Source organism: Sparus aurata, chromosome 24, assembly GCF_900880675.1.
Source record: "Sparus aurata chromosome 24, fSpaAur1.1, whole genome shotgun sequence".
In the NCBI taxonomy this organism is placed as follows: domain Eukaryota; kingdom Metazoa; phylum Chordata; class Actinopteri; order Spariformes; family Sparidae; genus Sparus; species Sparus aurata.
The window spans coordinates 22155889-22172595 of record NC_044210.1 but is presented as its reverse complement, the minus strand read 5'-3'; the positions used below and the strand labels follow the sequence as shown (position 1 = coordinate 22172595).

The 16707-nt window shown below is 42.3% G+C and overlaps 1 protein-coding gene and 1 long non-coding RNA gene across 2 annotated transcripts; one reads left to right on the top strand and one right to left on the bottom strand.

Annotated features, from left to right (window-relative positions):
• The first annotated feature begins 1354 nt into the window (after positions 1–1354).
• Positions 1355–11788, top strand: LOC115576607 (NACHT, LRR and PYD domains-containing protein 3-like). The gene is made up of 10 exons (XM_030409139.1): positions 1355–1489; positions 1608–1694; positions 2525–2603; positions 2758–2986; positions 6584–8369; positions 8483–8656; positions 9171–9344; positions 9496–9669; positions 10103–10149; positions 10287–11788. Exons 1-10 carry the CDS (start codon positions 1485–1487, stop codon positions 10823–10825), a joined length of 3294 nt encoding a protein of 1097 aa, XP_030264999.1. The 5' UTR covers positions 1355–1484; the 3' UTR covers positions 10826–11788.
• A 297-nt stretch (positions 11789–12085) lies between these two features.
• On the bottom strand, positions 12086–15774 carry LOC115576717 (uncharacterized). Its single transcript, XR_003982925.1, has 3 exons — positions 15527–15774; positions 12948–13026; positions 12086–12314 (listed from the first exon to the last, which is right to left on the bottom strand). It is a non-coding gene; the product is annotated as an uncharacterized LOC115576717 (long non-coding RNA).
• Between the last annotated feature and the right edge of the window lie 933 nt (positions 15775–16707).

Below are 16707 nucleotides of genomic sequence, written 5' to 3'. Positions count from 1 at the left end.
GAGAATTATCATCCATGAACAGAAAGTTGGGGGTGTGCTGGCGGAATTGGGGGATGACGATGGGTTCTATGATGTCTCTGAGGTAAGAACGTGCAGTGACTGAGCCATCTACAATAACCAAATCTGTTTTGCGCTGACTGGTGATGCCTGCCCAGACTGTTGCACCTCCTCCACCAAAGGGAACCCTGGGGACCATGTTGACCTCGGCGTATCGCTCACCTCGCTTTCTCCAGCAACGCTGATGACCATCATTTCTGTGCAAGGTGACCCGACACTCATCAGTGAACAGGACGGTAGACCACTGCTGCATTGTCCAGGTCACATGGTCTTGTGCCCACTGCAAACGTTCACGGCGGTGTCTTGGTGTCAGTGGAGTCACCTGCAACGGTTGTCTGGCATTCAAGCCAAAGCGGTGGCGTCGGTTTCGAATGGTTTGTCTGGAAACCCTAGTACCCCTCACATCTCGTAACTGGGCCTGCAGCTGTGTGGCAGTTGCATAACGATGTCTGAGTGCATAGGTCCTTAGGTACTGGTCATCGTTGTGGTCTGTCACTCGTGGGGCTCCACCCCTGGGTCTGTCACGAACTCTGCCAGTAGTTCTGTGTCTTGATGCAAGTCTGCTGATGACACTTTGAGACACGCCAAGTTCACGAGCAACATCTGACTGCCTGCCACCGACCCGAAGGCGCGCTATGGCCAGGTGGCGCTGCTCGTCCGTTAAGTGACGTTGTGTGTTCATGGCTGTTTGAATGATGAACTTGGAATGACTTACTGACAATACCAGCTTTTTATACCCACAGAATGTTGAAATTGATGCCACATTGAAAAGGGTTGTCTTTTAGTTTTTTGGTATTGGCCCCATTATGTAAGGCACACTGTACACAGTGAGACCATTATGTGGAAAACACAAAATGAGTTGTGTCTATCACCCCAATACAATTGCCTCCCTATCCCAAAACTCTCTGAAGAGAAACAAACACTGTATGTATGAAATCCACTGAGTCTCTCACAATATCCCTAGCTTATTGTGAGTAGTGTATAATATGTTGGTGTTCAAGTTCTTGTTCATAATCATCAGATACTTGTTGGTACATGTCTCCATGACACCATCTAGTGGACTGACAGTAGAAGTGCAGCATTCATGTGTCACTGATATAAGCAGCCAATCAGAGGAGGAGCAGCTGATGTTCTGACAGGAGACATGATGGAAAGGCTGATTTCAGTTGATGTGCAGATGAATGATTTGTGTTTCCTCTCCAGATGAAAGTGTGTGTGAGTTGAGCAGCATGAATCAGTGTGAGGACAGAGAGGAGGGAGGCCCTCCCTCTAAAACCACTGGACCTGGACCTGGACCTGAACCTGGACCTGGACCTGAACCTGGAACTGGACCTGGACCTGAACCTGGACCTGGACCTGGACCTGAGCCCAGCTGTGTCTCATTCAAGAGTGACAAGTCAAAGGATTTTATTGTTGGTTTTACTGAAATGAAGTAAGTTCTTATAAGCACTTAATTGTGAATAATCACATATATTTTAAATTCTTATAACTTAATGTAAAGACATATTTACGAAACATACAAAGCCTCAATTGATTTGTTTTTATTCCAGGATCCACCAGAGACCAGATCCTCCTGGACCTGAAACTGAACCCAGCTGTGTGTCTTTCTCAAGTGAACAACCTTCTGTTGAAGAGAGGTAGAGTTAAAACATGAAAATATCACAGATTCATGGTTTGACTGGAATTTAACTAGCTATGTGTTTTGTTTTTTACCTTTATGTTTATTTTGGTCTTCGCTCTTCTTCTCTTATCTTTGTATTCTCACATTGGAAAGTTGCCCAGTCTTCCAGTGTAGACTGTAGACACACATTCTGATTACTACATAAGTATAAAGGTATTGTAAGCTTCCATCCCCCTTGGTTGATAGATAATATAACACATTTGTGATCCATAATTAGATGTGGAAAAAAAAAAGTTCAAGACATGAGTCAACGATTTAAGAAGAGAAGATACAAACTAAACTTCATATCGACAAAAAACAAATCATTAAAGGAAACTAGGACATATTAAAAAGTGACAGCTGAAAGGCCTCTACTCTCAGAGACAAACTTGTGAAGGGTTATTTTTCTCCTGTACAACAAAAAACTTGGTTATGCGCCAGAGCAGGCAACTGTAAGTGTGACTCCAGGTGTGGGATTGAAGCAAATTTGCATCCATTTGCTTCTTTGCATTACTTTGTAATTTGCTTTGCTCTCAGTCTGAGCACACTATTAGTATTGCGAAGTTAAATGAAGCTGGGGGTACTAGAGTGGATGACCTGGTGAACCAAAGCATTGAACTGAAAGCTGCACTGAAATACAGACTGGACTGTTGCAGTGGGATCAGCAGTACGACCAACACTGTGATGTCAGAGGAAACCATCTGATTCAACGATGTCATCAACACTTTAACTTACAGGACCTTCAGCTTGTGTTTGTCTCTGAGTGGACAGACACAATGTGACTGATTCTTCATGATTCCTCCACAGAGTCGACCAGGAGAGCTCAGAGGTTCCCAGAGGTCCGTCTGTCCAGCAGCAACAGACACAGCTGGACTCCATATTTATGGTCTGTACATGAACAACAACTACTTTTACATCCAGTCTGTTCACAATAATCTCCATGCTGCACTTTACAGACCAGTGGTGAATCTGTCCAACATGGATCTGATGTTTGGCTCCATGATGTTAAATGTTGTCATTCACATAATATTCTGTTTCAGCTGCTGGAGGAGAACATTGTGACTTTTGTGAAGAACGAGTTGAAGAAGGTCCAGAAGGTTCTGAGTTCAGATCGCTCAGAGTGCTTTGAGAGTCAGAGGGAGGATGAGGAGGTGTTGGATGGTGAGGAGGAAGAGCAGAGGAGGAGCAGCAGAGAGGCATTTCTGAAGATCACACTTCACTTCCTGAGGAGAATGAAGCAGGAGGAGCTGGCTGACCGTCTGCAGAGCAGTAAGAGGATTTTTCTAAAGATTTAACATGATGGATCAATTAAAGGCTGTCATATTTCGTGGCTATTACTGGTATAGTAAATACAGGTAAAAAGACTAAGCCCTAATTTTGCATTTCACAAAGTTGAGAACACACGTCTACAATTATCCAGTCCATCAAAGGTAACTGTGACAAGCCCTGTTTTTGTTTCTCACAACAACAGTTCAGTTTAACTTGTCTTCTTCTGATCAAAATTATGAATAAGATCAGACATCAACTGAGTGAAACTGGAGAAGTCACGTATGTGAACCTTGCAAGTAAAAGCATTTTCCACAACACCTTCTTGATAATGTTTCACAATAAAAGGTTTGTTAAGAAGTGAAATCGGAACTGCAAACAAGGTAGGTTATGGCTCTTGCTATTATGAATTTTTGATACATGGAGATTTAAGATTTGTATAACTTTCAATAGAAAAAGGCGATTTAAAAAAATCTGACGTCAACACAAAGACATCATCATAAAGTCTGTGGCCGGGGCTGTCGTTGGAAACTCTGCTGTGAATATTCAGTTGGCTGCATTACCAGGAAGTAAACACAAGAGCCAGAAAACATTTGGTGTGTGCGCTAGGTGAGCTATTCTCATTGGTTTTAACTAGTGCATTGCCCGTAGGAAGCATGTATTCCTATTGAAAAGTGGGAGGGTAAGTAGCTTTTTCATGGATGGCCAAATGAGGTTGTGTTTGAAGGTGCGACGTCAGGGATATAATTGGCTGTTTTTGACTACTTTTGATTATACCATTATATTTCACCGCTAAAAAGCGTGGCAGACATTATTTACCCTAAATCCGGTTTTGGACGTGCCGTGCGTCCGGTCCGTCGGCTCGGGAGGTGGGCCGTGTAGCGGCTAGCAGCTAGCTACACACGAACATCCACAGATTCCTATTCCAGTTTGTTGTCCGCGCGTCTCCGGATCTCCTCAGACATGAACAGACTCGGTCCGGACTCATTTAGTCTCATTGATCCACAACAGTCAGTTTAGATGCACAGAACAGGACCGAACTGCTGGCAAAATCCCAGTCCAGTTCGCGCCACTGCAGGTATAAATCTGCTTGTTTCTTAAGGTGTGTTGTGGGCTTGAGCTCTGCAGTCATTGGCTCTGGTGCGCACATGGCTATGGTGTGCAGTGATTGGCTCTGGTGCGCACGAAGCTATGGTGGCTATGGTTGACAATGCTTGCGGAATTCGTAAAGCATTTATTAAATAATTTATTAACGGTATCATTGTAGTCCAAACAAATGCAACATTGCACACCCTTGAACCACACAGCAGCCATGTTGAAACTCTCAGGTCAGTCTGATACTGATCCGCAGAGATATTTGAGGCGCACATACACACACAGACAGACAGAGATTCCTTGCTTTTATAGAGACTAGTGCATTGCCCGTAGGAAATATGTATTCCTATAGAAAAGTGGGAGATTCAGTAGCTTTTTCATGGATGGCCAAATGAGGTTGTGTTTGAAGGTGGGACATCAGGGATATAATTGGCTGTTTTGACTACTTTTGATTATACCATTATATTTCACCTTAAAGACTATTTACCTTGCCTTGTTTGGTGTCATTATTTTCAGCACAACCTCACATGTGTGACTGTACAGTTATTTTTTCATTTTGACATATTATATTAACACTATGGAGCTAAAATCACAAAATAACATAACATCAGAGTAGGAAAAAGTTTTTTTACTGTGAAAACCACAAACAGTTTAATGAACCAATTGCATTAGTTATAATGCAAATATAAATTGTTGTTTGCTAAATTTGTGCATAAGTTTTTGAAATTTACAAAGTTATATGTAACTATTTACATTTAAATGCAGGCAATGCCTCAGGCTCAGGGCTCAGCTCATTCCTGCCTGCTCCACATTCAGCCGTCTCCTGAAAAAACGACACACTAAAACACACCACACCAAACACTGCATTACACACTAACTATACACTCCAAACACGCTATATGTCACAAATCTCTCAACTCTCAAAACTCGCTCTCTCTGTCACTGTCTGCATCACCGCCTCCGTCCTTCACACAACTTCCTGTTCCTCAACAACCAAACTTGCTGCTTGGACACTTTCGTGACAAAAGCCCGTTTTTACCGTTTCTTCCTGCACCAGACACAAAGCAAACGTGACGGCAATGTTCGCGAAAAAGCTTGGCGGACATTATTTACCCTAAGTCCGGTTTTGGACGTGCCGGTGGGTCCGGTCCGTCGCCTCGGTAGGTGGGCCGTGTAGCGGCTAGCCGCTAGCTACACATGAACATCCACAGATTCCGATTCCACTTTGTTGTCCGCGTGTCTCCGGATCTCCTCAGACCCGAACAGACTCGGTCCGGACTCTTTTAGTCTCATTAATCCACAACAGTCAGTTTAGATGCACAGAACAGAACGGGACCGAACCGCCGGCAAAATCCCGGTCCAGCTCGCGCCGCTGCAGGTATAAATCCGCTTGTTTCTTAAGGTGGGGGGCGCGGTGGGCTCTGCAGTGATTGGCTCTGGTGCGCACGTGACTGTGGTGGCTCGGTGGACAATGCTTGTGAATTTGTAAAGCATTTATGAAATAATTTATTAATGGTGTCATTGCAGTCCAAACAAATGCGAAGTCGCACACCCTTGAAACACGCAGCAGCCATGTTGTAAGTCTCAGGTCAGTGTGATCCTGATCCGCAGAGATATTTGATAAACACACACACATACACACACACACACACAGAGATTCCTTGCTTTTATAGAGAGATGAGTGCCATCTTTACATCTGGTATCTAGCTCTTCCATATAAATCCGCATTGTAGGTGCATAGTGGTGTATCCCAGAGCCAGACAACAATTACTGGAATTGGTCCACTTAGTAGAATCACATTTTCTTGCTTCTCTAGTGGTGATGCTATTACAGGGAATTGTCCCTTTCCCCAGTAAACATAACAACCCTTTCAGCTGTTGCAGTCCCTCCTGAACAGCTGGGTGCTGCCCTTCTTGCATTATACTTCACCCCTGCAGCCACTTTTCACTGCTGGGGTCTCTCTGAGTGAGAGAGAGCGAACAGGCTGCATGTCGGTCAATACGAAGGAGTTGTGTGTTTTTAAAGGAAAAGAATTGCTGTCAAACCGCTCTACACCATCACTAACACAGACAAGCCATCGCGCATGTATGAATGTTCACAAACCAAGTTCAGTTCATTCAACTAAATGTCTATTTTTCTAATCCTTTTTGATTACACAATCAGTCCAGTCAATAGAAAACTAAGTCTAAGATTGCACTTCGACATTCTGCAAAGAATATTTGGATATGGAAGAAATCAAGTAGGTAGATATGGTAATGCTTTTTCCACTTGCTGTATATAATATTTTAATTCAGCCTAATTTTGGACATTTATTTACTCAAGTGGCTTTTTGTTGCAAAGCAGTGGGTAGCAAGACATTTTCGAAACTCAAGGAGATGACAAATCTTGAAAGAACAGTATTTATGGCCGACAATGAATACTTATGTATTTGCTCTTCCTGTTCAGAAAAAGTAGGATTTATATTTCTAATGTATGTATGTTTATTGATGTCACTTGTTTTTTCAGAATCTCTTGGAATGTGCCAACTTAATCTGAAATCTAATCTGAAGAAGAAGTTCCAGTGTGTGTTTGAGGGGATCACTAAATCAGGAAACTCAACGCTTCTGAATCAGATCTACACAGAGCTCTACATCACAGAGGGAGGGACTGCAGAGGTCAATGATGAACATGAGGTCAGACAGATTGAAACAGCATCCAGAAAACCACACAGACCAGAAACAACAGTCAGACAAGAAGACATCTTAAAACCCTCACCTGGAAGAGATGTCAGGAGAGTGTTGACGAAGGGAGTGGCTGGCATCGGGAAAACAGTCTTAACACAGAAGTTCACTCTGGACTGGGCTGAAGACAAAGCCAACCAGGACATACAGTTCACATTTCCATTCACCTTCAGAGAGCTGAATGTGCTGAAAGAGAAAAAGTTCAGCTTGGTGGAACTTGTTCATCACTTCTTCACTGAAACCAAACAAGCAGGAATCTGCAGGTTTGAAGAGTTCCAGGTTGTGTTCATCTTTGACGGTCTGGATGAGTGTCGACTTCCTCTAGACTTCCACAACACTGAGATCCTGACTGATGTTAGAGAGTCCACCTCAGTGGATGTGCTGCTGACAAACCTCATCAGGGGAAACCTGCTTCCCTCTGCTCGCCTCTGGATAACCACACGACCTGCAGCAGCCGAGAAGATCCCTCCTGAGTGTGTTGACATGGTGACAGAGGTCAGAGGGTTCACTGACCCACAGAAGGAGGAGTACTTCAGGAAGAGATTCAGAGATGAGGAGCAGGCCAGCAGAATCATCTCCCACATCAAGACATCACGAAGCCTCCACATCATGTGCCACATCCCAGTCTTCTGCTGGATCACTGCTACAGTTCTGGAGGATGTGTTGAAGACCAGAAGGGCAGGAGAGCTGCCCAAGACCCTGACTGAGATGTACATCCACTTCCTGGTGGTTCAGGCCAAAGTGAAGAACGTCAAGTATGATGGAGGAGCTGAGACAGATTCACACTGGACTCCAGAGAGCAGGAAGATGATTGAGTCTCTGGGAAAACTGGCTTTTGAGCAGCTACAGAAAGGAAACCTGATCTTCTATGAATCAGACCTGACAGAGTGTGGCATCGATATCAGAGCAGCCTCAGTGTACTCAGGTGTGTTCACACAGATCTTTAAAGAGGAGAGAGGACTGTACCAGAACAAGGTGTTCTGCTTCATCCATCTGAGCGTTCAGGAGTTTCTGGCTGCTCTTCATGTCCATCTCACGTTCATCAACTCTGGAGTCAATCTGCTGGTAGAGGATGCAACATTGTGGTGGCCTGAAGTGTTCCAAGACAAATCAACACTCTTCTACCAGAGTGCTGTGGACCAGGCCTTACAGAGTCCCAATGGACATCTGGACTTGTTCCTCCGCTTCCTCCTGGGTCTTTCACTGCAGATCAATCAGAATCTCCTACAAGGGCTGCTGACACAGACAGGAAGGAGCTCACAGACAGATCAGAAAACTATCAACTACATCAAGAAAAGAATTGAAGAGACACTGTGTCCTGAAAGAAGCATCAATCTGTTCCACTGCCTGAATGAACTGAACGATCATTCTCTTGTCGAGGAGATCCAACAGTACCTGCGTTCAGGAAGACTTTCCAGAGAGAAACTGTCTCCAGCTCAGTGGTCAGGTCTGGTCTTCATCTTACTGTCATCAGAAAAAGATCTGGATGTTTTTGACCTGAAGAAATACTCTGCTTCAGAGGAAGCACTTCTGAGGCTCCTGCCTGTGGTCAAAGCCTCTAAGAAAGCTCTGTAAGTACATGGATATTTGCATATGCTGAAAATACTTTAAATACACAAAAACCTTTTAAGGAGGAGATAATGATGCTTACTATTTGCATTTCAACTTTTCATTGTCTCTCCAGGCTTAGCAGTTGTAACCTCTCAAACAGATGCTGTGAAGCTCTGTCCTCAGTCCTCTGCTCTGATTCCTCCGGTCTGAGAGAGCTGGACCTGAGTAACAACAACCTGCAGGATTCTGGAGTAAAGCTGCTGGCTTTTGGACTGCAGAGTCCACATTGTAAACTGGGAACTCTCAGGTAATATCAAGTTATTATATGTTGTTATTGATTTGTAATATTTCTTAATCAGTTGTATGCAGTTAAATCAACCTTACTCAGTTCAGTACTTCTATCAGTTCTTATCAAAGTACCTTATACCCCTACTTCCAAGTCACGTTCTCTCTTTCTGGGGGAGTCTGAGGCATTCCAAGATGTTATTCCTTTACAGTGTTCAGGATCTTTGTGAAAGTCTACATCCAGTTTAATATGCATTACCTCTGTAAGGAGGCATCAGAACTGGATAAGTAAACCATCTAAGCTGACTGCTTTTAACTTGAAACAGCACCATGTTTACTCGATGCTCCTACTGTTGGAGATAATTCATTTTTGACTGCTTGTATGATCTCATTCTTGGGATTAATACTTCAAGTGTCTGACCATAGATGAAATTTGAGAAGTAGTTGACCCTGCACATCATATTTGCCTCTAGACTGTACTTTACAGGTTGAGAAGTAATGAAATGTTCGTCTTCTTGTTTATTTTTCCCCTTCAGACTTAGTGGCTGTAACATCTCAGAGGGAAGCTGTGAAGATCTGTCCTTAGTTCTAAACACCCAGTCCTGTAGTCTGAGAGAACTGGACCTGAGCAATAATGACCTGCAGGATACAGGAGTGAAGCGACTGTCTGGTGGACTTAAGAGTAAAGAATGTACTCTGATAACTCTAAGGTCAGATTAAATTACTGATTTTCTTTGCTTACTTGAGGCATTTCCCTAAACTACCGTCTCCACATGACTTAAACAGAATTTATCCAGATCTTAAGTGTTCTAAACCCAAACCATTGTCCTCTGCGATTTGTGTTTTTTTCTTTATCTGCAGGCTGTCAGGCTGCCTGATCACTGAGGAAGGCTGTGCGTCTCTGGCCTCAGCACTGGACTCCAACCCCTCCCATCTGAGAGAGTTAGACCTGACCTACAATCATCCAGGAGACTCTGGAGTAAAGCTGCTGTCGGCTGGAGAGCAGAATAAACTCTGGAAACTGGACACTCTCAGGTATGAAGAGAGCTGCAGCAGAAGAATTGGGTGGGGGAGGTAAAGCCGGAAACATGTCAGTCTGTCAGGTTGGCCTAGACAACCCAGACAAGCCAACCAGGGCAGACTGTCTGGTCCATCCTTTGTGTGTTGACTCACAACACAAAACCTTCTAAATAATCTTGTCATATGCTCAGAATTGGAATTGGATAATATAATAGGCCCTCTCAGATTTTTTGTTAAATACATTCATTTGGAAATATTGCAGAACATTTTCCAGTTTGACAAATGCATCAGGAAAATTATATTCTCTTCTGTGCTTATTTGTACTTGGATACAAGTAATATACCTAAAATATAACCGTACACAGAAATATTTTTCAACTGTTGCCAATTTTTTTTAAAAGTATGAGAATGATGTCATGTCCTGAAAGAAAATGTGCTCCTCCTTTCAGGGTGGAGCCTCGTGGAGCTCGATGGTTGACACCAGGTCTGAGGAAGTGTGAGTGTGGTTTTACTTTGATTCATGAAAACAAAGCAGCTTCACACTGACATCACTCATTCACATCTGTGATGTCATCATCACACTGATGACACATTAATAACTGCAGCTGTGTTGTGTCTTTTTCTCTCCATCAGATTCCTGTGAGCTCACAGTCGACCCAAACTCAGTCAACAGATACATCAAACTTTCTGACAACAACAGGAAGATGACACGTGTGGAGGAGGATCAGTCATATCCTGATCATCCAGAGAGGTTTGACCTCTATCCTCAGCTGCTGTGTAGAACTGGTCTGACTGGTCGCTGTTACTGGGAGGTCGAGTTGACTGGAGAAACTCATATATCAGTGAGTTACAGAGGAATCAGGAGAAGAGGAAACAAAGAAGACTGTTTGTTTGGAGGGAACTATCATTCTTGGAGTCTGGAGTGCTATGACGGTGGTTTCTATGCTGTCTGGCACAACAGCAGTGTAACATCCATCACATCTTCCATCTTTAACAGAGTAGCAGTGTATGTGGACTATCCTGCTGGCACTCTGTCCTTCTATAGAGTCTCCTCTGACTCACTGATCCACCTCCACACCTTCAACACCACATTCACTGAACCTCTTTATCCTGGATTTGGGTTTGAGTTGATGTTCAGACCTGGTTGTTCATTGTCTCTGTGTTCTGTGTAGGAGAGAGAGTCTCCTCCCAACAGAGATATTGTACACTCTCATTACTGAACATCAGTGAAATAACTAATGTCAAGATACAAATACTATGTAAGATTATAATCACTGACAGGTAAAGTGAACAACAATGACTTTCTCGTTACACTGACACCTGTCAGTGGGGGGTGAGAACAAGAGAACATTTTGTCTTCAAAGTTGATGTGTTGGAAGTGGGTAAAATGGGCAAGCCAAACCTCACTTACTTTCCCCCACACCAGCTCCTTTTTTGTCCTGTCTCAGTGCGAGTGTGTTATCGTAAAGTTCTGATTGTCCGCAAACGGCCACGATTATTATTATCCTCTCCTTTGCATCAGTTACACTGCCTGGCACAAATACACAGAAATTCTGAACTTTTTGCAAACGATTTGGATTCAAGCAGCTTTGACTAGAACCATATTGTGATGGATAGACAACTGGGTCAGAGTTTCTCCAAAACTGCAGGTCTTGTTGGTCTTGTCAAAAGTGGTCGAAGTAAGGACAAATGCTCAACCAGCGCCATGGTCATGGGCTCTGTAAAGATGTGGTGGAGACAGGTCTGTGTAAAGATGTGAGATGGGTCTAAAGATGTGGTCCTATTTTGTCCATTTACTTCCTATGACCAGGCATTAAACCAAGCTGGATCAGCATGGTCTTGATGGTCCTGACTCCAAGTCCATAACACCTGTTTTCTTCTGCTTTCTGTAGAATTATGGTTGAATATAAAGGCAAGAAAGATTTGTGGTACTTTAATTATTATGTTGATTTATCATTTGGAAAACCATGTAGTTAAAGAGGCAAAATATTTACTCATGTATTGCTCATCTGTCACCTTAATTGTAAATACTTTTGTAAACTTTGCCACTGTAAAGTAACGTACTCAACATTGTACCTAAGACGATACATTTTCTGTTTGTAACAATGAATTAAAAAGGTTGTTGCCTACCATGATCATGTTCATAAACTAATGTCATTGTGTCTGCAGTGAAACTGAACAACGTTTGTTTGTGTGATTATTTTCTAAGCAGCTTAAGAAAAGTTTAATCTGATACAAATGCAATCCATTCATCTTGAAAGGAAACCTAAACTGTTCTGAGAACTGCTTTGTCTGACCAAGTTGTTAGAGGTGTTTGGGTCGGGCAACGATCTGATGGAGACACAGACTGACAAACTGAGACGGCCAGGACACAAACTAAAGTTGAGCTTGACACACCTGCAGCAGGTAGCTCAGTGTGCTGGAGGACTGGCAGGAAGTTGTGACACTGTGACTTCAGTCCTGGAGTCAGTCTGAGCTTTGAACACAGCTCTTCAAATAAAAGAGGCAGAAGCTCAAAGCAGGACATTCAGCTCTCTGATGAGCTGGTCTGGAGGTTGTGGGTTCTTTGATCTTGTCCTCCTGTTAGCTCAGCAGGAGAAACCAGCGCTGGAAGTTTTGAGGACATAGGTTCGATTCTTGATTGAGTGTTGAGGTTCAAAACTGTGAAATGTGAAAGAAACGAAGAGCATCAGTCAGAACCAGTAGCTCAGAACTCTATCTCCAACTCTCCGTGTCCCCTCCCCCGGTTTCTCAGCAATGTAGGCAGGGGGTTATGTTACGATGAACCATCAGCAACAGTAATTTTATTATGAAGAAACTAGCAGTAATCATAAAGTCAATCAGAGAACAGGTCCAAAAGATCCTCATCTGACGTGAAGAATCTGAGTCCAGGAGGAGAAGTGGAACACGGGAAGTGTTTCACCATCAACAGATGAAGATAAGAGCACTTTAAATATACAGTCAATAGTTTGTAAATCATCTGATGAGTGTTTTCCTCTTTACATACGCAGTCTTGATTTTCCGAGTGAGTGAATAAAGACAAAGCTGGATACCCCTTCATAAAATCTGAACAAAGTTGTGGGTCACTCTGTTTAGGAGGGAGCATATCCAGCTTATTATAAAGTTCCTTACACGTTTTTTTATATTATTTAAAAACTTTATTTGAGGTTCCAAAAGTAGTGACTTGCAAAGTTAATGGAAGCTTGTCCATAATCATACCAAACATGAAAATAAATGGAGGGAGCAGGTCAAGACATTAGTTCACAAATCCACCATCCTGTTTAAAATAAGTACCTCGTTCAGAATTTGTAGTGTGGTCCAGCAGCTGCACAGCGATCACTATCAGCACATATGTAGCTCAGCTGACTGTCACCTGAGAATGAGGTACAAAATAAACAGTTTGAAGGTTTGTGTCAGGTTCTGGTTCAGCAGAAACACAGCCCTGCACGATGAGAAGAGGGGCGGACCAGGAACTTTAAAACCAGCTGACGAGGCCCGAAGGACTCGCTGGTGAAAAGGTAGCAGGTGAGAACAGGTGAAGCGTTTGAAAACTGTCCTGTATTGAGGAACTAAGTTTATCTGTCAGATTCTTGTTGCCAACAGGAAACTTTAACTTTGTTTCTTCTTCCAGTGGGGCTGTTAAGCTCTTAAAATATGGACAATCTTGTTTTTTGTGAAAGAAGTATGAAACTTTCAGGGTTTGTTCTTGATGACTTAAGATGTGGAGGCATCCTAAGTTTGACCCCTGAGGTCAGCTAGAGGTCTTTGACCTCTGTAATAGGACATTTTCATGCACAAAATTGTAAATGTGTGTATTTTAGGATCTACATGTGATAGAAATGTAAACCAAATATGTATTTCTAAACTTCTGGGCATGAGGAACTAATTTCTGCCATTGATAGCACTCTAAGAGGTCAACATCATTAAGTGCAGTGAAGGTTACTAGGAATGTGAGTGACTTAAGGCGAGATACTAAAGGTGAATAGGTAAAAAAAATAAGTTTTTTGTATTTTAATGTTTGAATATGCAAATGAGGCATTATCTCGATAAAAATGCCCCTTCGTGTAAACAGGATCTTATTTTCCCACAGTTCTGCGGTACAGGGTGGTTTCAGAAGTTCAGGCACTTGGAAACCTAAAAGGTTGTGTGCTGATCTCCCTCTCTCTCACTTTCTCTTTTGACTGTCCAACAGTACAGAGTGATAAACAGCAGGCTAGTCATACCTCATTGGTGTCCAACTGACACAAACCACAAAGATGCCAATTCATTTGTGATTTAGGGTTTCTTGGTCATAGGACATTTGTCTAAATCTACTAGCACATGGTGTTTAGCCATGATTACTACCTCAACACTACAGGCTACAGCACATAACTCACACTCTAGCTAACACACAGCTCATGCTCCAAGAAAGAAAGCTTAGCAGATGATTTTTTAGTTGAGGTTAGCAAATGTATTTTGAATGGGCATCAAGAAAAGATTCAATGGCACAATTATACTACTGAGGCTGCTGTTTACAGGCTACAACACACACCTCACACTCTAGCCGTATCACACATGTAACATACATACTGTGGGAAAATAAGATCCTGTTTACACGAAGTGAAAATGCAGATATTTCTACGTGGTTCGGCCTCTCATTTACACTAAAACCCTGATTTTATTGCGGAAAATGATTATTTCTAAAAACTCTGGCTATTGACAGTGTTTACAGGATAACAGAAGATGTCCATAAACCCCTCTGTAATTATCTTCCCATCTAATATGACAACGAAATGTAAAAAACATTTTAGCCTGGCTTTATCACACGATCTGATTTTGTTTTTTAAAAGGTATGCAAATTGGCGCATTTTTATCGAGATAATGCCTCATTTGCATATTCAAACATTTAAATACAAAAAACATGCATGCAATGCACATGCATTAACATGAGTAATCAACTGAGAAAGTGTCATGGTGATGTCTATTATTATTTTTTTTTTACCTATTCACCTTTAGTATCTCGCCTTAAGTCACTCACATTCCTAGTAACCTTCACTGCACTTAATGATGTTGACCTCTTAGAGTGCTATCAATGGCAGAAATGAGTTCCTCATGCCCAGAAGTTTAGAAATATATATTTGGTTTACATTTCTATCACATGTAGATCCTAAAATACACACATTTACAATTTTGTGCATGAAAATGTCATATTACAGAGGTCAACGACCTCAGGGGTCAAACTGAGAACGCCTCCACATCTTAAATTAAAGCTTAGGTCATCAAGAACAAACCCTGAAAGTTTCATACTTCTTTCACAAAAAACAAGATGATTGAGCTTAACAGCTCCACTATCCATACTTATTAAACAAATTAACAATTACACATGCTTGAAAAATGTAAGAATATGTTATTCTGAATGCTTCAGTCATAAAGCAGCAGCAGGAACACGAGTTCAGACAAACAGCTGGTTGATTCAGTTGACAGAGAAATAAGTGAAGAGGTTCAACATGTCAGTGAAATGTAGATTTCTGGGATCAGAATAATTATTTCTAACAGCAGCACAAACTCCATCCTCACAAAGCACGTAGTGATGAATCAACTGTCCAATCAGAAGCTTCCAGTCGTCTCTTCTCTACTGATGTGTGTGTTAGTTTAGTTTCTTTGTGTTTAAATCAGATGTAGCAGCAGAGTGTTGTTAGGGTGGAGCACATGTTAACACTTTTCATTTCAAACAGCAGAGTGGAACTATAAAGCAGCAGAATATGGTTCCTAACAAAGTCCTGGAGTCAATCAAACCTGCTTTATTTCCTCACTGGCTGTTTGAGATTCTGACACAAAGAGTTTAATTTGTCCCTGAGTAAATGCAGACTGGCTGCACAGCTGCACTCACTTACTTTCAATCAGTGCTCATTAGCTAGCGTTGCTAAGCTAGCAGGGAACAGGCTCGTCAGATGTCTTGATTTGAAGCGTTCTTGCCGCTCAGTTTAACATGATGTGAGTCCAAATGTGCAGTAAAAGCTTCATTTCACTCCGAGTGCATCATTCTTCACTGAAACGGTCGCTGGAGGACGTTCAGGTCTCTGGTGAGCTGGTCTGGAGGTTGTGGGGTTGAATCCTCCAACTCAACTCAACTCCGAACTCCTCCTGAGGTGACAGAGGAGAGAGGTAGTTCGCACTTACAGGTGGAACAAGAGGTGAGGACAGTGGGCGGAGTCTGCACCTGCCAGGTGATGATGCAGATTGTGTTCATGTCTCTGTGCAACAACACTTACAATCTGCTGCTGTTCTGGCTGATAACAGGTCAGCTGTCCTGATTCTTTAAATAAAGCCTCATCTCTGACAATAACTGTCTTTTCACCTTGTTTTGGTCACTAGACAGCTTTTATCTTGACTGACTGTATTTCAGTCACACAGTAGTGAGCATAAAGCCTTCAGTACAAATATAACTATGTTCACCTCAGAAAATAATAAACGTAATGCAAAACTATACATCAGACTTTCTTTGATCGTAGCATTCAGAATAACATATTCTTAAAACATTTCCAGCATCATGAACTTAGTATTTAAGAAAATAACGTGAATAACTCACGATATGAACTGAAGCATGAAACCCTCTTTATAGTTCGATATGCATCTCTGAAGAGTTTTTAACCTATTACATTTTGTTTATTATATTAAGAGAGAGAAAAATTACAGTTCTTTGCATTAAATATTTAGCAAAATAAATCTATAATCCTCAGATTTAAAAACTCCACATGACACACAGATGAACACTGTGACTGAAACAGTCGTAGTGTCGAGTCCCTGGTGTCACCTGGACACAGATCTCTCTGGTTCTGGTTCTGGATGCTGTCCCTCCTTCCTCATCAGCGGTACCAGTCTGTGGGCCGAGTCCACCGTGTTCTGAACAGACTGGGCGAGACCAGGTGAAACACGGGAGATGCATGATGGGAAGCTGAGTCCAGGACGAGCAGAACAGGAAGTGGAAGTTTCCACCATTACGAGCAGGTTAACATGTACATTTAGCCAATAATACTTCCAGGACTTGTACTTGTGGTGGAGTATTAATGCTCTG

Excerpts from the sequence above, each read along its gene's own strand:
- LOC115576607 (XM_030409139.1), top strand. Across the intron at positions 8,370-8,482 it reads AAAGCCTCTAAGAAAGCTCT|GCTTAGCAGTTGTAACCTCT; the intron begins GTAAGTACATGG and ends TTGTCTCTCCAG. Across the intron at positions 9,345-9,495 it reads TGTACTCTGATAACTCTAAG|GCTGTCAGGCTGCCTGATCA; the intron begins GTCAGATTAAAT and ends CTTTATCTGCAG.